The 27,178-nt window shown below is 38.8% G+C and overlaps 2 protein-coding genes across 7 annotated transcripts in view; one reads left to right on the top strand and one right to left on the bottom strand.

Annotated features, from left to right (window-relative positions):
* The window catches only part of RICTOR (RPTOR independent companion of MTOR complex 2), a 93,894-nt gene extending 67,409 nt beyond the window's left edge, over window positions 1-26,485 (top strand). For 4 of the 5 annotated variants that reach the window (XM_062017709.1, XM_062017713.1, XM_062017712.1 and 1 more), the window contains 16 exons: window positions 2,311-2,475; window positions 2,844-2,920; window positions 3,034-3,112; window positions 3,944-4,053; window positions 8,281-8,368; window positions 9,063-9,155; window positions 10,045-10,151; window positions 10,482-10,711; window positions 11,450-12,479; window positions 16,096-16,273; window positions 17,458-17,542; window positions 18,734-18,964; window positions 19,512-19,664; window positions 20,391-20,514; window positions 21,335-21,473; window positions 21,627-26,485. In XM_062017709.1, coding sequence (XP_061873693.1) covers window positions 2,311-2,475; window positions 2,844-2,920; window positions 3,034-3,112; window positions 3,944-4,053; window positions 8,281-8,368; window positions 9,063-9,155; window positions 10,045-10,151; window positions 10,482-10,711; window positions 11,450-12,479; window positions 16,096-16,273; window positions 17,458-17,542; window positions 18,734-18,964; window positions 19,512-19,664; window positions 20,391-20,514; window positions 21,335-21,473; window positions 21,627-21,704 — 2,967 coding nt within the window. In that variant the 3' untranslated portion in view covers window positions 21,705-26,485. The remainder of the gene's footprint in view (window positions 1-2,310; window positions 2,476-2,843; window positions 2,921-3,033; window positions 3,113-3,943; window positions 4,054-8,280; window positions 8,369-9,062; window positions 9,156-10,044; window positions 10,152-10,481; window positions 10,712-11,449; window positions 12,480-16,095; window positions 16,274-17,457; window positions 17,543-18,733; window positions 18,965-19,511; window positions 19,665-20,390; window positions 20,515-21,334; window positions 21,474-21,626) is intronic. The other variant, XM_062017710.1, reaches the window with a different exon arrangement.
* Window positions 26,486-26,694: 209 nt separating this feature from the next.
* The window catches only part of OSMR (oncostatin M receptor), a 40,716-nt gene continuing 40,232 nt past the window's right edge, over window positions 26,695-27,178 (bottom strand). Inside the window, exon 21 of one of the 2 annotated variants that reach the window (XM_062019041.1) lies at window positions 26,695-27,069. In XM_062019041.1, coding sequence (XP_061875025.1) covers window positions 26,960-27,069 — 110 coding nt within the window. In that variant the 3' untranslated portion in view covers window positions 26,695-26,959. Of the gene's footprint in view, window positions 27,108-27,178 lie in introns of both variants that reach the window. The other variant, XM_062019042.1, reaches the window with a different exon arrangement.

Here is a 27,178-nt window from a genome sequence, read left to right as displayed (position 1 = left end):
ATCTTTTACACTGGTTTTCCTATCGCTTCACATCAAAAATAGAAACATTTCCAGAATGTTGCTGCATGTGGAAGAGCAATGCAGGGCTTTGTCTGTCTTATCTGGAAAATGCATGCACGGTGATCTTGCTGCACAAGATTGTGGCCCTGCATGAAGACTTTAGGACTGTTGTAAATGCATACAGTGGTTTTGCAGCCTCAGGTCTGAGGTTTGAATATCTTAGTCTGTTGAGTCATTCCATGTTGTAAAACCCTTTCCATGCCTTAAGTAACTTAAAACTCTCTTCTTCTGCTCTTAGTGCCTTTTTAATTGTTCTTTTCTTTCTGCTGATGGTAGGAAAACCAGAACTGTACACAGTGTCCAAGATGTCAACATGCATGGATTTACCTAGTATCAATCCTGAAATATTTTGTTCAGTTTACCTATCTTTAGTGGTTTTAGTTGCCAGTGAACTTCTAACACTTGATGGAACTAATATTAGTCCAAAGATCTTTTCAGTGGGTGGAAAGAGTTGCCTCAGAGCCTGTTGTGTGTGAAGATGGGATTATTTTCTCACTTCCGCTCATCGTTTTGAATTTGTCTACAGTGATTTTTATTTGCCATTTTATTGTCCTATCAGAGTCATGAGTTCCTTTTAATCTTTTCCTTCTCCAAATAGAAAATAAAAAGTTGTTCTAATTCTGTACTAGCTATCTAGATAGACTAATTCATTTCAGGAGGTGAACTTCATTATCTTTTGTTCTTTACATCACAGTGTAGTTACAGCAGGAACAGCAATTCTTTATAGATTTTAACAAATGAACTACATGATACTGAATTCTGGTTTCAAATTATTGTGTTATTCTATAGGCTTAGCATCTAGATCAAGTGATACTAGGCATAATAGCTTTTGTCGTCATCTTTAATACATATGCCTGCTACAAGGCATACCACTGATAGGATGCAGACTGTTTCAAAATGGTTGTGCAGCACAAGCCAGAGCTGAAAATAACTGTTCCACAGTTTGTCTTGATATGTGTATTTTGTAGTCCTGTTTTCCTTCCAAATACTTATCCTCTATATGTTGCATAAGTATAAAGATGTACATGATACTGTAAGTTGAAATAATGAGGCAAAATTTTTTAAATTAAATATGCGTGTTCTGATTTCCTACACTCATTTTCCATTAAGTCCTGCTTGCCAAGTGTTTCTGGAGGGAAATATACCAATGCAGAAGATACTATTAACTCAGGCAGTGCTGTCCAACTTGGGCCAATTCACTTGTCTTTTGGAGTACAGATACTGACATACATCCTGACATATATCACTTATATTTTAATGTAACTTGATTACAACTATCACAGACTTACAGCTGTAGGGATTGAAGACCTGAGTTGGGCATGTGATTGTGTCTTTCCCCCTGTGCTTGTCTAAGTATAGGTAACATATGTTGTCAGTGTTGTTCTGTGCTTAGAGCAGAACACTGCAAATTCTGGCAGATTAAGCCTGTTTGCTTCTATTTTGTGTGTGTTGTTTTCTGATAGAAAATGGTGTTAATCAGTTTATGCTGTTCATTCAGCAGTACAGGAACTAACAGGGTATTTACTTCTTGAGTGAATTCTTAATTTCTCACTTTGAGAAATTCATAGCAGTAAATTAAGTATTGGGGAACTTACAGGAAATAACTCTATTTAGAAGGTTTTCTGAGAAGATCAGGTGCTTCAGGAAAAGTTTAAAATTCATTAAAATAAATTCCCCAGAGGTTCTAGTGTGTGCTTTTTAAAGGTTTTTTTTCAAAGACAATTGAATACCTGGAGATATATGCAATTATACTGGTCAGAGAGTGACGGAGCAGTGGCACAGGCTGCCCAGAGGGGCTGTGGAGTCTCCTTCCTTGGAGGTCTTCGGGACCCACCTGGACATGTTCCTGTGTGACCTGATCTAGGTGAACCTGCTTCTGCAGGGGGGTTGGACTAGATGATCTCTAAAGGATTTCTTCCAACCCCAACCATTCTGTGATTTCCTCTGCTAATCCTTTTGACTTAGTATGATACTATGACAGTGAATAACTAATGGATAAGGACGTTCCAAGGTGGCTTGCAGTGACTTAATTACTTGTGATCTCAAACTTAAATTTCCCATTTGGTGAGATAGAAATAGCTCTCTAATTTAGTAAGAATAGTTCTGTGTAGTTTAAATATATAAGGAAGGTATGCATTACAGCTACTTGCTATAAAATACAGTGACTGAAACGTATTTTTTAAGGAATACGGCAGTAACTACATTAGCTATTTTTTTCCATTTAAAAATGCATTTTCCTTACTTTTGCAGAGCTGCAGGTTGTATGCAACGAAACACTTACGAGTGTTGCTGAGAGCGAATGTAGAGTTCTTCAGCAACTGGGGGATTGAGTTACTGGTGACCCAATTACATGATAAAAATAAAACTATTTCTTCTGAGGCACTTGATATTTTAGATGAAGCATGTGAAGACAAGGTGAGCATCCTTTCCCTTTTCTACCTCTTTTTTGGTATGCTATTCTGTAAGTTATTCCCCACCTCCTCCCACAGTAGGAAGTAAAAGCATGCAAGAAACTACCATTGATTTCCTTTCATGATTGTCTTTGATGGGTTTCGTAATAGTCCATAGACCTCCTTACTGAAAATACTGCAGTATTAATGACTGGGAAATGTGGTCTTTTGGATTATCTATTTTGATCATTATGCTCTTAGTGAAATAATGTAGGTACTTTCTGTTGATAAATCTAAAGTGGACGAGATTAGCTCATTGCTGGCATATTGTTGTAATTGTTTTCAGAATTATATAGTGTCCAGATATTAATTATACTTTTTAAATTATTTTAGGCCAACCTTCATGCCCTTATCCAAATGAAACCAGCTCTTTCTCATCTGGGAGACAAGGGTTTGCTTCTACTCCTAAGGTAAATGTTGAATACATTGTTTGACTTTACACTGCAGAAACAAAAAAGTGTTTGTTTTTATTCGAATGATCTTGGTTTAAGTGGAGTGCTAACTGTCTGATGTTATTTCACAGATTTTTGTCCATCCCAAAGGGATTTTCGTATCTAAATGAAAGAGGCTATGTAACAAAACAAATGGAAAAGTGGCAAAAGGTAATTGTAAAAAGAAAATGTGTCCTTGATTTTAGGAGGAAGTAGCGTGTGAATATGCAGATTTAGAAGGTCAAAGATTCTTAAAAACGTTGCATTTTTCGCTAATGTCAGTACATTTATTGCATCAGTGAGTGTACAATTTTGCAGAAAAAGGTTGACAGACACTTAAAGTTCCACAGCTCCCCTGCGCATGCGTGCTTTTGATTTACCTAGGCCTGTTGTATAACTTTGGTATTTCAGCAAGTATTTTAAGACTATAGGGAATTTCTAAAAGATATTATTGTGTAAGTTTTACGTAGAGAATTGAGTAAAGGAATTTTCAAGAAACCTGTTACCTCTGGTTGCTGCAAACTGAAGTTAATTCTAACTTCATGAGCTCGAAGTTTAGCTTATGCTCTTATGAAGAAAGAAACTCAAGAAACCGTTAAGACCATTAAGAAAAATGCATCCTTGTCATGACTAGAATAAAGCTTTACCTACATTATTTTGTTTCCGTAATTGTATATTAAGTACTTAGTCTCATTCATATTGTCAATTCTCTGTAAATGCTGAAGTGCATGGTGGTGTGTTGAGTTTCCTTAGATTAGAATCAGATGTATTTTCTCTTTCCTTTTTCAACAAATTCTCTGAAAATATGAAAATATTATGGACTCAATTGTCAACTCTGCAAACTCATTGTATCTATGAAGTGCAGTGACTTTTTTGAGCCCCACCCTCAGATCATAAATTCAGCCTTCCTTAAGGAGCACTTCAGTTATTTCCTCCTTATAAAGTACTGTACTATAAAAACATAAACCACTAAATGTATTTTGTTATCCTTTGTCTGTCTAGGAATATAACTTAAAGTATGTTGAACTGATAGAAGAACAACTTAATGAAGCACTTACAACGTACCGCAAACCTGTTGATGGGGATAACTATGTTCGTCGGAGCAACCAAAGGTAGATATGAAAAAATAACATCTTTGGGAGTGAGCTGGCAGGACTGGTCCGAGGAACTTTAAACTAGAATCTTTGGGGAAAGGATATGCCAACAGGGTTGCAGTAAGTAAACCAAGGTTTGGTGTGGTGTCATCTGAGGGTGGCATTGCTAGTGGGAACATTTGCACTGCTGCTGGGAACAGGGAGGGCTTGGGAACTTACCTGAAGTGCTTGTACACCAACACGTGTGGGATGTGAAACAGGATGAACTGTAGGCATTGGTCCGTTCCCACAACTATGGTGTCACTGGTGGAACAATTCCCATAACTGGAGTGCTACAGGTTGTTCAGGAAGAATAGTCAGAGCAGGCAAGGTGCAGGTGTCACCCTGTAAAAGGGAGAGGTTAGATTGTACAGCCCATCACAGTTACTGATGATGTGGTTGAGACCCTCAGTGTGAGGATTATGAGGATGGGAAACAAATGAGACGTTGTAGTGGGTGTCTACTACTGATTCCTCAGCCAGCATGTTAGTCTATTAGGAGAAATTTCTGGATTATAACCCTTGTTCCTATGCGGCATTTCAACTTCCCAGACATTGACAGGGAATACGATACTGGTGTGTCGAGCGAGTCTTGGAAATTGATAAAGTTTGTAGGAGACAACTTATTGTCACAAGTACTCAGTGAGCCAACTAAGATGTCCTCCCAGACTTACTGTTTATGAATAGAGAAGGACTTGTGGGAAAGTGTAACAGTAGATAATTGTCTTGGACACAGTGATCGTGAAGTGCTTGAGTTAAAAATTTCAAGTGTAATGAGAAAAAGGACTAGGCAGGGTTGCTCCCCTGCAAAGGAGAGCAAACTTAATGATATTAAGGGGTATTAGAAGTCTGCAAGAGCTAGACAGTCTTTCTTCTGAAAGAACTACCTTTTAGAAGCATAGCAGCAGGCTTTGTGTCATAAATGAAGCAACTGGGGCAGAAGACCAGCTTGACTGAACGGGGAACTCCTTCTGAAGCTCAAAAGGAAAAGTTGTATGATCTCAGGAAGCACAGCCATAGAATCAGAGAGTGGCAGGGGTTGGAAGAGACCTTTAGAGATCATCTAGTCCAACCCCTGTCTAGATGGACCTGACTGAGCACAGGGGTTGGACTAGATGATCTCTAAAGGTCTCTTCCAACCCCTGCCACTCTCTGATTCTATGGCTGTGCTTCCTGAAGTCAAGGTAGATGACATCCAGTGCTCTCCCCTCATATAGCCAAACAGTCATTCCTCCACAGAAGGATATCAGGTCAGTCAAGCAGGATTTCCCCCTAGTGTATCCACGTTGACTCCTGATAACTGCCTTCCTTCATGTGTTCATAGAGGACAACCAGGATTAATGGATGGGTGGAGGTGAGACTGGCCAGCCTGTAGTTTCCTGGTTCGTCAGTCTTGGCCTTTTTAAAGACTGGAGTGACATTGGCCTTTCCTCAGGCACCTCAGCTTAGCAGTAACACCAGCCCGATCCCTCAGCACTCCTTGGTGCATCTCATCTGAACCCATGGCTTATTGATGTCCCAACTTGCCTAACAGGTCTGTGACCTCATCCTCCTCCCCCAGGGGAAAGTATTCCATTCTCACTATCCTCCAAGAACTGATCTTGGCTGTAAAGACCAAAGCAAAGAAGACCTCCTCTGCATCCTCCATCACCAGGGCACCCTCTGTGTTCAGCAGTGGCCTCACATTCTCCCTCATCTTCCTTTTGCTGCTGATGTGCCTGAAAAACTCGTTTTCCTTTACTTTCCTGGCCAGGTTTAATTCTAGAAGGGCTTGAGCCTTCCTACATACAGGCCTGGCAATGTTCATATACCCTTCCCAAGAAACCAGGCCCTGTATCCACCTCTGAGACAGCTGCCTTCTCCCTGCGTTGTCCCAGCAGGTCTTTGCTCATCCATGAAGGCCTCCTGCCTCATTTTGCCACTTTCCTACATCTGGGGACACACTGATCCTGCAGATTCTGCAGATACAGAGTCCCTCCCTCAGGACGTGGCTTCTTCTGGGCATAAGTTTAATGACCTGCTTTGTCATGGAATCCTCCCCATATTTACAGCTTCTGTGAATATGAGGTCCTTCTCTTGGGACACAGCCTGCTCTGGCCATAGTCACTGCCCTTGGCTTGAGGTTTTTAGCAAAATGAGTTTCTGCCCCTGGCTCGGGGTTTCTAGCAAAACGAGTCACTACCCCTGATATGGGATCACATTATCAAAATGAGTCTCTATCGCTGATGTGGAGTCTTTATAGAAATGCAAACAAATCTCAACTCACCGGTTTTCTCCGTAGAATGCAAGGGTGTCTCTGCTCCAACACACCTCCTCCTCTCTTTCCTCACTGACTTTGGAGTCCATATGGTTGTTTCTCTCACTCTTCCCACTCCTTGCACTACCACCAATTGGAAAAGAAGAAGGGACAGAAGAAGGAAGAAACGGGAAGAAGCCTCCTCTTCCAGGTTCTTCTTAAAAAGTGATTGTGGAGGCATCTAATTGACTCAGCCCCAGAAGTGGGTCTGGCTCAGAGCTGGGGAGAATTTCAAGCAACTTCTTACAGGAGCCATCTTTACAACCCCTTCCCCCTTACCAGTAATGACTGTCGTGTCAAACCATGACACCTGTCTTCAGTACCTCATACTTGTTTGTAATTGGAATGCTGGAAGCAGAGTTATGAAGGGGAGCTCTGGGTTTCTTTTTTTTTGTTACCAGGGTCCAGGGCATTTCAGTTTAAGTGGAGGCTGGTACCTGGTTGTGGAACCATCTCTACCTCTAATACTATGTAGTCTACTAATGGTTTCCTGCAGCTCTTTCACTTGATGCTCCAGCTCTCGAACTTGAAGGCACCTATCACACATACTTAACCTTAGCAGCATATGTGCATTAACATCCTACACACCCCCTGAAATCTAGCTGCACTGAAGCATTGTTGCAGACCAGCTCTGTCTGAGTGAATCCATCAGTCTTCACCAGGGTGTTCTCCATCTGAGCCTTGAGTCAGGCTCCACAGAAAGATTATAGAGTTTCATATCTAGAGGAACAAGATATGAAAGACCAAAGCTTGATCAGAATTTAAACTGGCCAGCATTGTGTCAGATGACAAGACCTTTTTTAAGTACATTAATAGTACAAGGAGGTTTACCACCGTGGACTTTTGGAGGACAGACTTTGGCCTGTTCAGGAGCCTAATTGACTCTTGGAAGGACAAAAGAGTCCAGAAAGGCTTGACATTCTTCAGGAAGGAAACGTTAAAGGCACAGGATCAAGCTGTTCTTATGTGCTGAAAGAGCCAGTAGGGAGGACCAGCATGGCTGAAGAGAGAGCTTGGGAACTAAGAAAAAGGAGAGTGTTTGTTCTTTGGAAGTAGGGATAGGCAACTCAGGAGAACTGCAAGTATGTCATGAGGTTATGCAGGGAGAAAGAGAGGGGGGGCCAAAGCCCAACTAGAACTTCACCTAACTACTGCTGTAAAAGACAATAAAAAATGTTTCTATAAATACATTAGCAACAAAAGAAGGACCAAGGTGAATCTCAATCTCTTATTGGATGCAGGGGCAAACAGCACAAAAGGACAAGAAAAAGGCTGAGGTACTTAACACCTTCTTTGCCTCAGTCTTTAATAGTAAGATCAGTTGTTCTTGAAGTACCCAGCCCCAGAATTGGAAGACAGGCACATTGAGCAGAGTGAAGCCTCATAACCACAGGAGAAGTGGTGTAGCAGGTCACTAACTGCATAGGCACACACACATTAAGTCCATGGAGCCAGATGGTATCCACCCAACAGTTCTGAGGGAGCTGGCGGAAGTGCTCACTGAGCCACTCTCCACCATTTACCAGCAGTCCTGGCTCACCGTGGAGGTCCCAGAGGACTGTAAGTTAGCGAATACGACTGTCATATGCTTTACCAAGGGAGTGTTCAAAAGCTGGAACAGACATCTTCAAGAGGTTGTCAGTGCTCCAAGCCTGTCAGTGTTGAAGAGGCATTTGGGCAGTGCCTTTAATTTGCTTTAACTTTTGGTCAGACCAGAAGCGGTCAGGCAGTTGGACTAGGTGATCATTGTAGGCCCTTTCCAATTGCAATATTCTGTTCTACTCTCTTATTTTCTAAATTCTCCAAAAGAATCCTCTTTGTCTGAAAAAAACTCAAGAGTAATTCTTTACATTACACTAGAGTGTAATTTCTTTTTAAAGATAATATGAGAATTGCTGATTTGTCTTTCAGATTACAGCGACCACATGTCTACCTGCCAGTTCACCTTTATGGCCAACTGGTGCACCATAAAACAGGCTGCCATTTATTGGAGTCTCAGGTGAGGTTAATGACTAAAAGTTTCTTAAAGAGCACTTAACTCTTTTTAGAAATGTTTTAAGAGGTGATGTTTAAACAATCATTGTAAAATAAGTGTATTATTAAAGTCTTAAGTTATATAGGTTCAAAAACTAATGAAGTCTTTGCCGTCTAGTCTCAAGTAAGGTTCTCAAGTAAATGGTGGGCAGAATGGCAGGCAACTCAGCCACAGAAGCAATTTTTCAGTCTGTATGTGAGTGAATTGTCTATTGACAACTAAAACTGTGACTGTTCTTTTATGCATACATGTACAAAAAAGTGGAGATGAGGGAATAAAATCTTCTTACATCCTGAAAAGCTAAGAAAACAAAGTCTAAGTGAGTTCATAGTTACTTAAGTGAGTTCACTCTTAATACGAGTTTCCATGGTGAAGTAATGAATTGAATATCATAGCTGAGAAGTTCAAGAGAGAGCTTATATATGGCAACATATTAGTCTGATTAATCTGTTGTCTTTATAAGCTATCAATTAATTTTATGCAATCAGTGGTTGCATTAAAATTTTCTATTTGCATTATTGCTTTGTTATGCTAGAACTACCACTGTTCATTTTAGAGTGTATACTTTATATTGAGTGCTTTACCTTTCATAAAAAATGCAAGAGTGAGATGTCCTTTTCATTTTCAACTGAAGTTGTTTTTTTCTTCTATTTTTCAGAGTATTGTTACAGATCTAAGTTACACTGTTCGTTCCCCAATGTTGGATAAGTGGGAAGGAATTAAGCAGCTGAAAGCAGCCCTTTGGGCCTTGGTTAGTAACAGATTTACAAACTTTTTGCAGTTCTTTGAGTTCCATTACGACTCTTGTTTCTGGGTTAACTAATCAAAATCCCCTAAAGTCATTAATTAGGAGATTTGTCATGAAATGTGTGTGATTTTTTTTTTTTTTTTTCCCCAAGCTGACATTCTGTACCCAAACTGGACTTCAATTTGAAAATGGTTCACTCCACTTCTTTATTTGTTCTGAGTTTTTTAATGGTCATTTTCTCTTTTCTTTTTTCTTTTTTTAACAAATGAGAAGATCTGATTGGCGCTTGTAGCAAAAATATTAGTATGGAACCAGTAGTTACAACTTGTGGTGGTCTGATTTTAATGTATTTTCTGCAGTAGTCCAGAATTCAGTATTTCTGGAAGAAAGCTGTCTGCCAGCACTGGCATGTGAACATATATGATCATCATCCCCTCTGCTACGTGGGATAGACAAAAACTCGTTGTCTATACCTGTCCAAGCTACACTTCTAAATTTGCATTGCCACCCCCACAATTTGTCTACTTCTTTCTTGTCACCTCCAAAATTTATTTTGGAATATTTGCCCAAGATGGCTGTTACTGGAAGATACTGTAGGTATGTAACAAAAACGATTGTAGAAGAGGAATGTAAAATGTGTAAACCATGGTCATACTGCTGGCTGTACTAGAATTGGTGAAATGAGAAATACTTAACTCTGAGCAGTTGTGGGTATTATACATAGAGTGTCAAGTCCCTTTTTGGATTTACACAATCAGGAAATGCCAAAAAAGGTGCTCAATTGCTGTGACTTGAAACTGTATTGCCAAGGTGCAGATGTCCAAGGATTTACACCAATAGTACTGCAGATCACATTGAAATCAAAACTTACTTTGACAAAATTTTATTCCAGGGCAATATTGGATCATCAAATTGGGGCCTTAACTTGCTTCAGGAGGAGAATGTAATTCCTGATATAATGGCACTTGCGCAACACTGTGAAGTTCTCTCTGTTAGAGGGTATGTGTATACTTTAGTTATACGTAAAATTCACAGATGATATTTGCTATAGGTTTTCAAGTAGCCTTACCTAATTTATATAAATGTTGTTTTGCACATACTTGAAAATTTGTTATTAAAGGAATTGATGGCTGAGTATCAGTCTTAGTCCTATACAATCACAGCATTGTATAGGAAGCCTGAAAAGATATGCATTAAGGAAATGAGACCTGTGGAAGAAAGATGAAGCTTTTGCTGAACTGTTTTGAAACTGTTTCCTTTCAAAAGAGAAATAAGTTTAGTTACATGCTATTATTGTTGCATTTTTTTCTGTGTATGTATTAAATACAGAACCTGTGTCTACGTGCTTGGTCTAATAGCCAAAACTAAACAAGGATGTGACATTCTGAAGCATCAGAACTGGGATGCAGTCAGACACAGTCGTAGACAGCCTTGGCCAGTGGTCCCTGATGACATGGAACAGCTCTGCAATGAACTTTCTTCTATACCCAGCACACTTAGCTTGAACTCTGAGTCCACCAGTTCTAGACATAACAGTGAAAGCGAATCTGCTCCTTCAAGTAAGTAACAACAACAAAACAGGCAAACACTAAAACCTCTAAACCCCACCACAAAACAGCACCTTGGTGTTCGTGGCAACCTTTTGGCAGGATGAGATTCAGGCAAACAGTGTAAAGGTGTAATTGCAAGAAAGAAAAGTGCAAGCAACATGATTGTTGTATGCATTCAGACGCATGTAGGTAAGTCAGATGAAAGGGAGCAGTGTCTTCATCTTACATGTGATATACAAGTAACATCAGGGTAAGTTACTAGTTTGTATGTCAAGTCATGACAGTTTGTAATATCTTGCAGAAATCTCCATGCATAGATATAAAGCTACATTTACTTGGTTGTCCTCAAAGGAATATGATAGGAGAGAAAGACATATATTCTGTATGTATATACACACACACGGAGTATTGCTGTATTTAAATTCTTATTTTTCTAATACATTTTAATTTTGCTATGGATATTTAGAATTTAAATCCAGAAATACACCATATTTAGATATCTTTAAGGGAGTGCATCAGTTGTAATCCTAGTAGCACTGAAATAAAACAGCGTGTCTTTTGAAGCAATGAGACCATCAACTCAGGTGCTCCACAGGATGCACTGTGTTCTGCAGAAGTGTTGAATTTAAATGACAGGGAATCAGTTTTACACTTTGGCTTCTACAGCATTACTCATTTATTTGCAGCATAATTTATACACTCTGAAGAGGTGTTCATTTTCAGTGACAAAGTCTTGTGCAATTTCAGGTATGTTCATCATGGAGGATGACCGCTTTGGCAGTACTTCCACTAGTACATTCTTCTTAGATATTACTGAAGATGCAGAACAAATATTTTATGACAGACCTGGGCCTTCAAAGGACAAAGACCGTAGCCCCTTTCCTTTTTTTAGTTCTAGTAGGCTTGTGAAAAACCGCATTCTAAACTCTCTTACTCTACCTAATAAAAAACACAGAAGTAGCAGTGATCCAAAAGGAGGGAAATTGACATCATCTGACAGTAAATCAGGTCTGAGACGAAACCGTACAGTAACAGAACCTTCTGGTAGTATAGACTTTCCTGCTGGGGAGGATTTCAACCCTGTTTTCAAAGTTCCTAAAATCCAGACATTGCGATTAGAAACGTCCTTTGTTGGAAGTAAGCATATGGAAGATACTGATAGTACCCCAAGTATTGGGGAAAATGATATGAAGCTGCCAAAAGGTCTTGGAAATGAAATTCACCGGGAAAACACAAGCAGAGAAAGGCTAATAGGAGATGGTACTACACAAACACATTTCAAGAGTCGTAGTTTAAGTTTTAATACAGATACTACAACAAGTGGCATAAGCTCCATGAGCTCTAGCCCTTCAAGGGAGACGGTAGGTGTGGACACTACAAATGTAGATACTGACTGTGGAAGTTTGAGCACTGTGGTAAGCACAAAAACAGTTAAACCAAGTCACTGTTCAACACCACAGTCTAACCACCTGCCTCTCTCAAAATCCAACTCTGTGTCCCTGGTACCACCAGGGTCTTCTCATACACTTCCCCGGAGAGCTCAGTCTCTTAAAGCTCCTTCTCTTGCTACGATAAAAAGTCTTGCTGACTATAACTTCAGCTACACAAGTTCTCGAGATGCCTTTGGCTATGCTACACTAAAACGCTTGCAACAGCAGAGGATGCATCCTTCACTGTCTCATTCAGAAGCCCTTGCATCTCCAGCAAAGGATGTGCTGTTTACTGACACTATTACCATGAAGTCTGGCAGCCTGGATTCTCGGCTAACCCCAAGCCGGTAAGAGATCATTATGTGCTCTTTTCTTACTTCAAAGCTGTATGAGGAACTAAGTAAGAAAAGTATCTTTCTAATTTTTTTTCCAGCTTCTCCTAAAAGTGACAGTTGTTGCAAGGTGATTCATAACATCCCTGAAAGCAGTATTAATACTAGGAAAATAATCTGATAGAATGAGATTTCTCAACTTCGTACTTTCTGTCAGAGGCCAGGCTTTCATAGCTGTGTACAGCCCCTTTTAATGTTACTTGTGACAGTGTTTCCATTTATCACATTTGCTTCCTGTTTAACTTTTTAAATGCAGTCGCACTGCTAACTTTACTAAAGTTGTCAAACAAAGTGACCGATGTAGTGAGAGCTGTATTTCAGATGAGAATTTTCTTGGTGAGGTTTTAGGACAGACTCCTGCCAGTATGCCATATTCACATTCACTGTGACATTGAGACTGCTGATGAGGTAGTGGTATCACTGATAAAAATCTCAGTTTGACTTCTTAGCTACAACAGAGCAAAGATTTTACTCATAGCACTTACTTTTAGATGGCACTGTCACCTCTTTGTTTTTTAGTAACATTGGATGTTCTGAAGACTAATTGAATAGTTACATAAGATATGTAGTTCATGCCATTGACACTGTTCCCAGCAGCTAGTCAGTGCTTAACAACTTTCCCTTAAAAGGTCTTTCACTAAATTTTTCCACTCAAATAATCTTGTAGTGGATTTTCACATTGCTATTGACAGGGAGAAGACACCTTCTCAGTTCTTACCTAAACATCTTCTCAAATGAAAGGGGAGAAGCTAGCAGTATGTAAGTCATAATTCTGAAAAGATTCCCTGAAAGATGTCTTGTTCCCTTTGTGCAGTTAAGTTGGAGCCAGACTGAGTTTGCCAAGAACGATTCAGTAGTTAAGCTGCATGATCCTAGAAATTGGGAAGTGCTGTTCCATGCTCTGTCACCGCCTTCCTGTGCTAATGCAGGAACAAATCAGTGTCATTTCGGTGGCAGCGCAGGTTCTGTTTTGTGCTGTACCATTCCTTGTTATCATGCCCTTAGTATGCACAACAGCCTTGCTGCAGTGGACTTTCATCCTGAGGCTCTGCATGGAATGTAATACAAACAGTATCCTGGTGCTTAGGTGTTCATGATCTCTTATATCAGTGGTTGGGCACAAGGATTTGAGCTGACCTATTTAACATTGAACTGAAATGTCTGGAGTGCTTGGATCTCCGAGAAGGATAAAAAGTTGCAGACACATGTATTGCAAGAGGTTGTCAGACATCGGTTACTAACATAATGTATTGGAAAGACTGTAATGCAACTAATGTGTGTGTTTTTCTTGCTGGTTACAGCTGAGCATCTGCACTGAATGATCACGGTCCTTTTAATTTCAGTGTGTTATGCTTCCAGCTCGGTGTTGTCCTTCACTGCTGTTTAATAAATTGGGGAGAAATATTCTGTCCTTTTGTCAGCCAAAGCTATTTTTCTGTAAATCTTCAGAAAATTTTCTTAAACACAGCTTCATTGGCGTATCATAGAATCATTTAGATTAGAGAATACCTTTAAGATCAAGTCCAACCATTAACCAAGCATTACCATGTCCAGTGCTAAACCGTGACCCTCGGTGCCACATCTACACAGTTTTTGAGTGCCTCCAGGGATGGTGACTCCACCACTTCCCTGGGTAGCCTGTTTCAATGCTTTGACAGCCTTTGACAAGTCTTTTTCGTTAATAATTTTTTCCTAATATCTGATCTAAACCTCCCCTGGCACAACTTGAAGCCATTTCCTCTTGTCCTTTTGAAATGTGGCTTGGTTTTCATTGTAAATCCTCTCAGCCTCCTTTTCTCCAGCCTCTCCTCAGCCACTCATCATAAGACCTTTTCAAGTGTTCATACCAACTAGCAGCTCTAAATTTATTTTCAGGATACTTCTAGTTAATTTCATTCAAAGTGAAAAGCTTTTTTCTTTGCATAAATTGTTTAGTGAGGCTAGTTTTTCCACCCTTTGTCTTTAAAGACTAACCAAAAATGTGAATGTGAATGTCTCATATCCTGATTGTGGCTGTCACCCTGTCACCTGCAGACATGCTTTCATGAAAACTTATTGGTGTTTCTGACTAGGAGTGATATATCTGTTAGCATTTCCAGGAAACGAGGAAACAAATGTTTAGGATTCCTACTTTATATCTTTAGTTTTATGTTGAGAGTGCTTTGTTAATGAAGTACCTAATGCAATTGGTAACTTTGGGGGTTTTAGAATCATAAAATCATTTAGTTTGGAAAAGACTTTTAAGGTACTGAGTCTAGCTGTAAACCTAAGACTGCCGCATCCACCACTAAAGCATATCCCTACATGCCACATCTTTTAGATACATATAGGGACGGTGACTCCACCACTACCCTAAGCAGCCTGTTCCAAGGCCTGATAACCCTTTCAGTGAAGAAATTTTTCCCAGTACCCGTTTAAACGCCACCTTGGTGCAACATTAAGCTGTTTTCTCCTATCTTTTTGAAGTACAATTTGGCTTTCATTTTAAGTCCACTGCTGTCTTTAGGACTGTTCAGAAAGAGCAGCAAGACAACTATTGGTGTCTTATTTATGTTCTGCGCATTCCTGTCACCCAACAACGTCTTGAACATGGTTGAACCTTGGTAATTTAATTTTATCTGAGTATAAATCTGTTGTCCTCTTAGGGATAAGAAGACGTTTCAATTGCCCTTTTAAACCAGAAAAAGGATAGAAAACTATTTTCGAGGCAAAAAAATCAAGAAATCAAGTCTATATTCCAAATTTACAGTAATATAGTAAAAATTTACAGCTTCCTAGAACACACTCCAGGAACTGTAATCAAGTGCACATAGACCTATTACACAGGTTGATTAGCAGAAAGCTTTTATAGTTTTATATCCTCAATGAACTAAAGTGACAAATGACCAGATGTGAAATTTCCACCATCAGGTCTCCAGTCAGAACTGAGGACTTGTTCTCTGGCCTTCTGTCTCCTGTCTCCCCAGCCTATTTCTTTCTCTGTTGCTCAGGATGCTTGCCACAGTCAGCTCTGCTCCCTGCGCTGGCTCAAGTTCATTCTTTGTGCATTTGCATTGGGCACATTCTTCCTCTGTGCTTGAGTGACCTAATGAGTGGCTCCTTCTGAGTACAGGGAAGAATATGTTCCTTGCTTGGTACCTTAGCAGGCTCAAGCTTTGTGTTTGCAGGGATGTGTCTGCTCAGCTTAGAGTTTGTGAATATACAGGTGAGGTATGTTCAGTGTATGAATACATTTCAAAATTAGGCAGTTGGTGGTTTAAAAGCCTAAATCATTACTGGCCATGATCTGGGCTGTGAATCTTTCAAGTCTCGTGATTTGGAGAAAATTTGAGGGTTTGCAGGGATGGCAACCCCTCACGGGACTTGCAAAGAAAAAATTTTACCCAAGGAACTACCAGACCGTTCAATACAAGATTAAAAAAAGCTGTGAGCCTACGGCTTGTTACATAGTAACAAGCTTTGGGTTCTACAGTGGGAAAATGAGGATAGTCTTTGTTGGCAGTTCTCCTTACTTTTCATGTCCCAAAAGAAGGGTTTAACAAGATTGTGATTTATTGTTTCCATATTACAGATTCATGAAAGCTTTAAGTTATGCTTCATTAGATAAAGAAGACTTACTAAGCCCTATTAACCAAAACACACTTCAGCGATCATCCTCTGTTCGTTCCATGGTTTCTAATGCTACATATGGTAGCTCTGATGATTACATTGGCCTTGCTCTCCCCGTGGATATCAATGAAATATTTCAGGTATGTATGTGATAACTTAACTGGGTTCACTTGCATTTTCGTACCGAAGAGTACGATTAAACAGTTGAATTTTTCCCCAGAATATATTAGATCCAGAGAAATAAAGAAAAATGGATGTGGTACTTTCAAGGAATATATTACGGATAACAAGGGTTTATTTTCTAACCCTGTTTACAGAGAAGTGCTAGGCTGTTTTGTATTATTAGGCAAATAATGACACAGAGTAGGTTAGAAGAGTGTTAAACAATGGTAGCATAGATTTTTAGTTGACAGCTTTTATGTTAAAATTAGCACAATGTGTGGACATTTGTTAATATGTCTTTAGCCAACTAATTGATATGTTAATTCATCAATTGTAATTTGTATGCATAATCACATGGTGAACTTCCTGCTACTATGATCTTGATTAATTATTAGTTTATTTACATGTATCAACATAGCATGGAATGACATTGTCTTTATTAACCTCAGATACATGTTTAAATTAAACCAGATTATTTCAAGTATCTTATAAACTGCTTTCCTCATTCTACCTGGTTAAAACTCATTCCCATCTAACAAACTGATGCATCACAGGGCTTAATATTCTGTTACTTAGTTATGAAAAACAGGACATGGTCTGCATCAAAAGGTAAATTCAGTTTGCTTAGTCTTCACCTTTCAAACTAAATTACTTATATTAAATAATGACTAAAGCGTAGAGCAAAGCCAAGACTTTCTATCCTACCTGCTTTTATTTACCCTTTATGAAACAACTGTCTCCTTTACAGTCTTTGTGGCGTGTTTATGTTGCCTGTCTTCTCCCTCAACTCTTTTTGTAGCATTAAGACACCTCATCTCTACACCACCTTACAGGCAACATTTTAGCTGTCTGGGTGTTTCTGAGCTGCTTTCCCAAGGTCTGCAGTGGTGCAGAGTGATCGTAGACAGATCATTAAGAGCCATTTGTAGGTCACTGATTTGCTTAAAGCCTGTCACTATTGTTTTAGTGTTGACTGACTGTTCGTAATCCTTGCTTAATAAATGTTTATTCACAGATGCGTGTCTTTATCATTGACTTCTCTTTTTCTTGATTTCCTCCTCTAATTAGATACAGTACAACATTGTATTTCCTCATTATATCTATTTTTCCTTTGTGTGTGGTTATCACCCATACTGATTTGATTTTTGCTTGAATATTCCAGGTAAAGGAAACTCCATATTTCCAGAAGAAAACCACACCTCCATTTGATGACCATGGAGCTAGGGTCTTTGCACCTGATGCAGGAGGTACTTTTCTGTTCCTCTCTTCTATTTGTCTGTTATTTTTACATTGGATGGGGTGTGATTTTGGGGTTATTTTTACATTGGATGGGGTGTGATGTTGGGGTTATTTGTTCATTTTTCTTTACAGAAAATGTTATTTTTAGCCGTTAAATTTTGAGAGCACTGTTCTTGATTCAGGGTACCAGACCATCAGTTCTCTTTTTTATTTAGTTTGAGATTATGTTGCTTTGAAGCCACGATATATTAGCTTGGTCCTGCTATAATAAACTGAGAAGGAAAGTGTGATTTTTTTTTAATTATGATATGAGCTAGTGCTAAGTAAAGATTGGTAGTGATGCTGCAGTAAAAGAAGTAACAAAATTTAAGCCAAGATAAAATCTGCATGCCATGTACTGAGCTGTTACATTTTTACTTGATTCTGATTACACATGAATTTATAGGAATTAATAAAAGTGTTAGGACTGTTTTTCAGAAAGTAAATTTCTGTGCTGTTTCAGTGACAGCTGGTGAGTGGAGGTGATGGGACATAGTACAGGAGAATTTTAAGTGCTCTGAAATGCAGGGCTTGTTCTGGAATGCACTGCTTTTTTACTCCAGAGTACTCAGAAATCTGTAGGGCATCAATATGTATCTCCTCAGTAGGACAACTGGAAAATAGAAATTTATAACTGGTCCTAAAGTAATATAGGATAGCTGTAGCTTTACCTCCTTATTCACTGGAACTTGATTGCAAGCACTCTGAACATCCAAATAGACAAACCTTAGTGATTTTAACTTGTGTGCGTTTGTTATATATAGGTGACTTTCTTGAAAATGTGTTTCTATAGTTTGCTACCTTTCAGTGTACATTAACTCTTCCTCAAAATTGTATTTGTGGTTATTTTCCACCCAGGGAAGAGTATTACACTGACATGTCTTCATCTTGTTTTTACATTGTTGAGTCCAGATTTTTTCCTGTTACAGGCACTAAGTTACAGCTGATTAAATTGTGTTTCTGTGTTCATTAGTCTAAGTGTAATTTAAACATTGCTGTACTAATCTTGTTCTACACTGAAAATTGGTAATGTGTTAGTGTTACATGAATATGACTTACGTTGGTATAAAGTCAGGATTTACCACATGTCTTCTTACAGTATCTGTAGACAATATGTGTTTTGAGAGGTTGAAAAACTTGTGCTTTTTTCTTATCTGCAGGTCTTCCATCAGGTACAAGTGATGTCAAAAGCCCTTTTCAGATGCTTCGGCAGCAGATCAGTCTCACAGAAATCATGAATACCAGCCGTTCAGATGCCTCTCAGTTCTTAGAAAATACAGAGGATACAGGGCTACAGGAGCACACAGATGAGAACTGCCTTTACTGTGTCTGCACTCAGATATTAGGGTATCAGCCTAACAACAAAGTTAACTCATCATATAGCCGTACAGGTTAGTGTTCCTTGTAGGGAAGTGGGATAAAACTGAAAGAAAATAATAAATTTTGTTCACATTTAAAATTGGATAATCAGTATGGGACGTTTTCTCACTGTTGACCTTGAAGTTATTTTCCTTGTTGACTCTTACTTCAGTCTTACGTGCTATGTCTTTGATAAAGTCAGAGCCCTTTGTGCAACACCTGTGATAATTGCATCAACAAAAAATATAATGGCTATGCAAGAGCATCTTTATTCTGTTCTACAAAATAGAGCACCCATATGTCAATAACAGGTCTGTGTGGTGGCAGGTTTTAGGCTTCTCTCTGTGTCTAAGAGAACTGATTATTTTCACTCAAGTATTTTCAGATGCAAAAAAGGTGATTTTTAGGCACTTTGGGTATGACTTGTACTAAATACTCATATCTAGCTTCCATATGGTTTATATGCACATAATCAGTGCATCAGTTATGTTGCATGCTTGCCATCATTGAAAAATAAGAAAGGCATTTGAAGTGTTTGAGAATGTGAATAACAAAGATGCAACATTTTGTGTATATCAGACTTTTCAGACATTCCATATACTGACTGGTGTGGGCAGACCATACACAATCACTTAGATGTGCATTCCTCCAAATTTTCTGGAATTTCAGGCTGTAGTGATGCAGTGTCCCATGGTTCAGCTAGCAGCACCAAGAGTACAGAGCTTGTGCTAGGTAAGTTTGAAAGCCTCGTGACTGTTAGAGACTGTAAGTATTTTTTAGGTATTGTGTCAAAATAGTATTTTAGTTATACATAGTACAGCAAAGTAATGCTTTTTTAACATAAATAATTAAATAAATAAAAACAACCACCATTTGCAGGCTGGTGAATGTACTTTTAAACTCTTCTAATTTTGCTATACAGCACTTCTGCAGGTTATTAAGTAGCTCTGTGGTCCAACATTACAAGCAAATTCATTGCCTTTTCTGCCACAGTGGTGTTCATTTAAAAAAAAAAAATTACTGAATCTCTGTACAAAGAAAAACGTTTGGTTTTTTTAGGCATGTGTTTTGCATTTTGAATTACCGCAATTTGTTATGAAGTAAGAAACGCTGGTTGCTAGCTTCTCCAGCATCTGATAGAAACAGAACAGGTAATCACTTGTCCACTTTGCAATGTGATTTAGTGGTAGAAACAGCACTGCTGACACCACAAGTAATTGAATCTTCCCATTGATGAATTGGAGATTCACTTTTTTAAACCATACCTATGTTAAAATTACATTTTTTATGGTTTCCATTTCAATGGAAGTATTTGCTGATAGTTCAGAATACATATACGTAACTACATGTGCGTGTGTGTGCATTTGTGGAATGCTAAAACAGATTTACTTGGCATAAAATTAGCACAATTGAAGGGTTTCCTGTTTAAAATTCATGCTGTTTAATTGTTTTTTCCAGGAGTAAAATCAATTCCCGATGACACACCAGTGTGCAGAATTCTTCTGCGGAAAGAAGTCTTACGTTTAGTGATCAATTTGAGTAGTTCAGTAGGAACCAAGGGCCATGAAACTGGACTCCTGACGTAAGTTCAGTACATTTCAGATGCTTTAGCAACAGTTAGTTGTACGAAGTCTCTAAGATCTCTGAAATGGTGACTAACATTATTTCTCACTCTTCAGAAACATCACCAAACAGATACGATTTTAATGTAATGTAAAAAGGGAAGCAAAAAATTTCCCTTTAAATATTTTTTGGTCCATCTTTTAATCTCTCTTCCCTAGTCTTTTTAAAATCAGAAGTTCAGCTGTAGTGTTATTTCATTACAAACTGAAAGTAACTTGTTGATAAACACGAATCTGCTCTGAGCAAGAGTATAACTACTGAATTAACTTAGAGAAAAAATCATGTTAAAATAAATGAATATAAATACAGGGACCAAATGTTACCATAAAACCTGTAGGTTTCTGGACTAGTAGTGTTGGCAATTGGCATACAACTGCTGAAAGAAAACACAGACATTCTGGTCTTGGTTTCAGAAATGCTTATAGGTAATTGTTAGCTCTTCAGTATTTTCTGTTACTGCTGTTAAATGTGCACAACGTTTCTCTGATATACTATTTCTGCGTCTGTTATTTTACCACTAAGTGATCTCAGCAATTCTGTACAACTTTCAAATTAACATATTCTGGTTTATCTCATTAATATAGATTTCTTCCAGTTTGGTACAAAATAATACTGACTGTTCTGCTTTTTTTCTTGCTTTGTCAGATCCAGAATGTATAATGCCTGTTACTTAAGAGATCTACTTTGTTACTGATGGCAATCAGAATCTAATTGAACAGGTTTTTTTAAGTGATGGAATTCTGTTCAAAGACTTAAAAACTGGGTTTTCTCTTTTTCAGAATTAAGGAGAAGTATCCCCAGGCATTTGATGACATATGCCTTTATTCTGAGGTGTCCTACTTATTAGCACATTGTACATTTCGACTTCCATCTCGAAGGTTCATTCAGGAACTGTTTCAAGATGTGCAGTTCTTACAAGTAAGTGTGAGTGTTCACATGCAATAGAATGTGCCAGCTGGGTGCAGATTGTGTCTTCTGACTAAAAGAGGCTTTCAGCCTTGTCTTAAGGGAAACCATGTCTCTCTAGTAAAATCTCTAACAACATTATTTCTTTGTGTCTCTTTTTTCTAGATGCATGAAGAAGCAGAGGCCATTTTAGCGACACCAACAAAACAACAGGCAGTAGTTGATACCTCAGTAGAATCCTGACCTCTGTCTCGTGCGGTGCATTGCATATAGACTTCTGAAATCCTCACACAACCTCCTCCAACCTACTGGATAAAAAGCTTTGGAGCATCATATTCTAAACTGTTCCAGAAGCTATTGGTACCTGAAGACTGAACTGAAAACTTTTTCTTCCTCAACCAATTACTGTCCTAGTCTTCTGAGCCCTTTGGGGAGTTATTAAACATTACCATAGTTTTAATAATAGTAATTACCAGTATATGCAAGAGCCGAGCACTGAACACCTCCACGAGTTTTCATTTCATTTTCTACCATAAATTAAAAAGAAAAAACAAACAAATGGACAACATGCAGAGACATCTTTTTTGGTTGACTTCTGATCCTGTTCCAGAGAAGCAGAACGATGCCTTGCTTTTTAAACTCTGGATACCAGGAATCAGACAGATGAGGGTGCATTCCATTGCCAGCAATGGGGAGCCATGCTGTAATTGTGAGCACCAGGGGATATATGTTAGACCTTCTCTGTTGGTTTTTGTACTGTTTATAACACTACTTAGGGGTTTGTAACTTCAGACAGAAAGAAAAGCCTCTGTGAATCTGAGGTTTCCTTTAAGTTATTTTAATATTGCTGTAGCTGTAAGTCATTGTATTAGCAGTCTCTCCAATTTCATTACATTTACGTACATGTATCTTATCTGAACCAGTTAAGGATTTTCACTACAGTTTGATTTTTTAAAATAACAAATAATTGAAACTGAAAGTGCTGAAATCAGATTGTTTTCCCTGAATGATATGCATGTGTTTGCAGTTTCTACACTCATGCTCATATAGTATGAATGCTGGTCGTATTTTTGGCTAAAATCCTCTGAAAAGCATGATTTATATCAGATAAATGCATATTGTATAAACTCAATTTGAGGACACTTAGTCACTGCTGCTTTTGTGAGAAGACATGAGTGTTTTCCAAGTGCCATGGAAACAGCCTTTTATCAAAGCAAAGGTTCATTTGAATTTTCAGTGGGTGAGTGATCAAGCATCAGATTAATATTAATAATTGTAGTGAAAAGCCTTAAGTACCAAATCTTGGAGCAGCAGTACCTGTAATATTTTATTGCAAAATTCAAAGAATTCAATGGCTGTTAATGACTGAAATAGTTTCCTCTATCACATAGTGAGGTTTCTAAATGAGTGAGTGCAAGCTTAACAAAAAAAAAAAAAACAAAAACAAACAAACAAAAAAAAACCAAACAAAAAAACACAACAAAAAAAAAAACCCACACAAAAAAAAACCCCAAACCCAACCCTGTCACTTTTATCATGAATCTAAAGATTTGGTAGCCTTTATACGAAGGTAATATAAATATATGCAAATGTGTATATACAGTAGCATGGCCACCTTTGTTAGGATGCCTGTAATAGAGGGGATTACTTTTTTTGTTTTGATATAGGCAAATAGTTCAGCTGGACTGTACCAAGTAGAACATATTTTTTTTTCATTCACTTCTACCATTTTCTACAATCATCAGATTAACACTTAAGATAAGTAAAATTCGTCGTGATGCTCGGAACCCTGTTCTTACTAGCTGTGCTGCTGGAGAGTTCAATAAGTAGTCCTGTGAACAGAAAAACACCATTCCTAGTGAAATGTAAGATCTATTTGCTCTTATTGGAAATTTCATCTTGTCACATAAACACAGCTTTGCAGCTTTCACTTCACTGAGTTCTTTAGTGCACTGTGTACCACTATGTTCTGGTAAAGCAGAGTGTCAGTTGCTGCTTATAGTCATACTTAATTCCTAAGATCTTTTTGTGAGTTCCCACTGAAAGAAGGAGCAAAAAGAAACTGATCCAACTCTTCTGTATACAGTGATGCAAATAATATACCTGTGTGTCAAGGCGCGTTTGAAATGCTCTGAAAACATACCACAATAGTAACTATTGGACTTCTCTATGGTCATAAGAAACAAATGCTTCTGTAAAACCAAAATGTCAATCACAGTAGACCAAATAGTGGTATAAACTCCAAAGGAAATGTAGTTTTCCCAAAAATGGGGATAGCATATCTTCATACAGTAGTTTTGAACACTACCTCAGTTAGGCTAGAGTGTAGGAGATTTGTTTTAATAACTAGATGGGGTTACATCAAACAACTCCATGTTATTTTTCTGCAGTTAAAGCAAAATAAACAAATTTTATCTCCTATATTTAAAAAAACCACCTGTTTCATTTGTTACCAGTTTAACCCATAGCATTTAAAGTAGAAAGGATGGCCTTTGATTATAAGAAGGTAAGCAAAACTGATGTCAATATCTTTTTGAAAGAATCTCCATGCTGAAATGCTTTTTTGTTCTCAAGTACTCGCTTCTGTGGGGATCTGTAACAACAGAAACTTGACGTACAAATCATGGCTGCAAACTCAGTTGTAAAACATTAAGATCGTGGTTTTTTTGTTCCTGAAAGTGTATGAGTGTCAGTAGATTTCAACAAGTGTGCATCAAGGATGTAGAGTCTGTACTGTACATAACATGCAACATTTCTAGAAATAATTTGCATATTTACATTAAGCTCACATTAATGTTTCATTTTAATTGGCAAATGAAGGGATACTGTTATTGAAGGAGTTTGATATTGGCCTAATTATAAACTGTGAATTTCTGATTCTATGGATTTCTCTTTTTGAATGTCCCTTTCAAAGTTCTTGTTGTAGGAGTTTATTTGCTTCATGATAATACTTTGAAAGAAAAACCAGTAAATAAAAATTGTGCTTGTGTTAACCCTAATAAAGAATCCTTCCACTTCTCCTGGAAAGGTTTGCAAGGGAAGCTGACAGACCACTTGCTTTGTGTTTTTCCAGTCTGAGCAACTGGTGCTACTGTCGAAAAACAGTAAAGCGCCTGGTGTTCACTGGCACTATGTATGATACAGTCTGGCTGCTGTGGCAGAGAACACTCTGAATGATTTGCAGTGTCAGCACAGAGTGGTCTGCCCTGAAGCAACAGCCTGTATGGGAAGGAGAGGCTGACTGTGAAACCACTCGGGTTTAGTCTACTAAATTATCTGGGTAGTCTGCTTATACGGTCAGTGGAAAGGGATAACCCTTTCTGAGGCGCAGAGTGCTAGGGGCTGAGGGACTATTTCTTTCTCTCCCATGAGTGGGGAGGAGGACAAAGCTGGATGCTGCGAGTGTCCTTTTGGGGAGAGAGACACTTTTTCAGCCCTTTGAAATCTGGAGGTGCTGAATGCCCCCAGCTGTCACTGGACCTGGAGATGGTCGGCCTGTGGGGTGCCTGACTTGTTATGGGGGGCCCTTGGCATGTCCTGTTTTAAACAGTTGCTTTTCCTCATCTTACAGTTCTTGTTTGACCTGACATGCATACCATAAATGTGCCAGGTTTTCATGGTGTTTCCCGAGACACAATGAAGCGCTCTAGTGTTCGGTATTTTAGGGCGCAGTAGCTTGGCACGCTGAGGTAAGCTGCCCACGTAAGGCTTTAAAAAGGCAGCAGTGAGAATTCTGCTTGTCTTTTTGGTATTTTGTCTTGGGACATAGGCAGTGGTCTCAAATGAAACTTGTACTTTGAAGTGAGAGACTGAAAAAACCTAGAGCACCTTTACTAGGCGCCGGAAGAGAGAGGTAACTGTTCAAGCAGCAGGTAACAATCAAAGAAAGCCTAGTGGGAGATGAAAGAGTTGTTGCTGCTGCTTAATCTGTGTCCTGGCCTTGGCACTTGGCTGCTTCAGCTGCAGGAAGCTGGCACTACCTTGTAAGAAAATGAGGGTCACGGTGGAGGAATTCTTTCCAGGCTTTGGAGTGTCTCCCAGGTTTCTGCTTGCTTCCCAGCAGGGCTGCACAGAAGTCCCGTTACTCAGAGTTTCCCTGGAGCCTGTTAAAAGCAGCTCACGTAGCGTCTTTTTTTCAGTCGCACCTCTGTGATCACGTCCATATGAAAGGTATACTAGGTGAGGGTAAAATCTTCCCTTTAGGAACATGCTAGAAACCCTGCTTATATCTCACTAGAAGCCTTCCCCCTCTCCTTGGGTTTTTTTTAACTCCAGATTCTAGTTCCCTGGATAGTTTTCTTTTTAACAGATGCGTATGTTCAGTAAAAAATGCTGATTTTCTTTGAACTGTTTTTGTAACATAGATGGACAGCAGTGCCACAGCAGGCAGAAATTGCACATTTTGCTTGAGTTGCTTTCTAAAATACACTATTTATTTTGAGAAATGTAACATGCCAAAAAGTGTAACTTGCCATTTTGCAACTGAATAGGGCATTTTAGCAGAAGATGCAGTGTCATGGGAGGGAGGTGGAGGAGGGGGTGGTGGGGCAGATGTCTCCTAGATTTAACTGAACAATAGTTCCAACAGTGGGCTGTCAGCATCCCTAAAACTGCATTACAAGAGATTATCTAAACTAGTAATTTTGAGGAGAGAGGGGATCAATGAAAACCAAGACTTACTCTCCCTGTCCTATGTGGTTCTTTTTTTATTCAGTAACACGCTGCTACATATTTGGAGGTTGTGTTTGTAGGTCACTGAACAGACATTGAAATCTGATTTATATTGTATACCTGTAACATAGAAAGAAAAAGTATTTATATATTTTCTGTAAGAATATTGCATTGAACTGTGTATAATTTAAATAGAGGCTTGTCCCAAAATTGTATTGCCCACCTTGTTTTGTGTGTTTTTTCTTTTTATTGTATAGTGTGTACAGTTCATGTCAATGGGCATTAAAAGCCTCCTGAAGCGTAATCTTATCAAAGGGATGCATTGTTAATAAAATGTACTTAAACTTCTACAAGGTGTTCTGGTCTCATATGTACCTGTCAGCACTAGGAATAGATTGTATTTTTTTTAAGTTACTAATTAACTAGAACAATCTGAAGCTTTCCAAATTAACATTTGTCAAAAGCATTTTTTCATTAATGCTTTGTAATGTGTCTTACAAACACAGAAGGGCACTCTTTTAATAGGTTATACACTGGTTTTATTTGTAAAAAAATTAGTATACTGAGTGTTGTTAATTTTCCATTATGTGATGGTTTAAGTATTAGCATTTCAACAACAGCTGTGAAAGTTGAATTGTAAGCAGAAAAGATCAACCATTAATGCAAGACAAATGTTCTTAGTACAAACATGCTACACAGTGTGCACCCACACAACAATACTTTCCTAGTCTTTAGTTCTGGTGCCCAGGCTGTACCCATTCACTGGCACAAAGGCAGTGGAATCCTCTGTCCCTCTGAGTACAGGTGGCTCCATGGAACAGCATCCATCAAGGCCAGCAAGCAGAAGGTAGAGGGAGCTTCTCATCCCAGTGCCAAGCAACCTGGAGCCTGGTTGAGTCTGTCCTTGCTTCCAGAAGTTCCATCAGTGCAGCCTCTCCTCGGGAAAGACCCTCGGTGGGAGCTCTGAACATGACCCTTTGGGGAGAGCAGGGCTGAGCCCACCACCCCCACCCCCTCCCTCCCTGGCAGAAGCAACTGCAGCCCAC

The sequence above is a fragment of the Colius striatus genome, chromosome Z (genome assembly GCF_028858725.1).
Source record: "Colius striatus isolate bColStr4 chromosome Z, bColStr4.1.hap1, whole genome shotgun sequence".
Lineage (NCBI taxonomy): Eukaryota > Metazoa > Chordata > Aves > Coliiformes > Coliidae > Colius > Colius striatus.
Note: the sequence above shows the minus strand (reverse complement) of the source record. Positions and strands in the feature narration are given on the sequence as shown.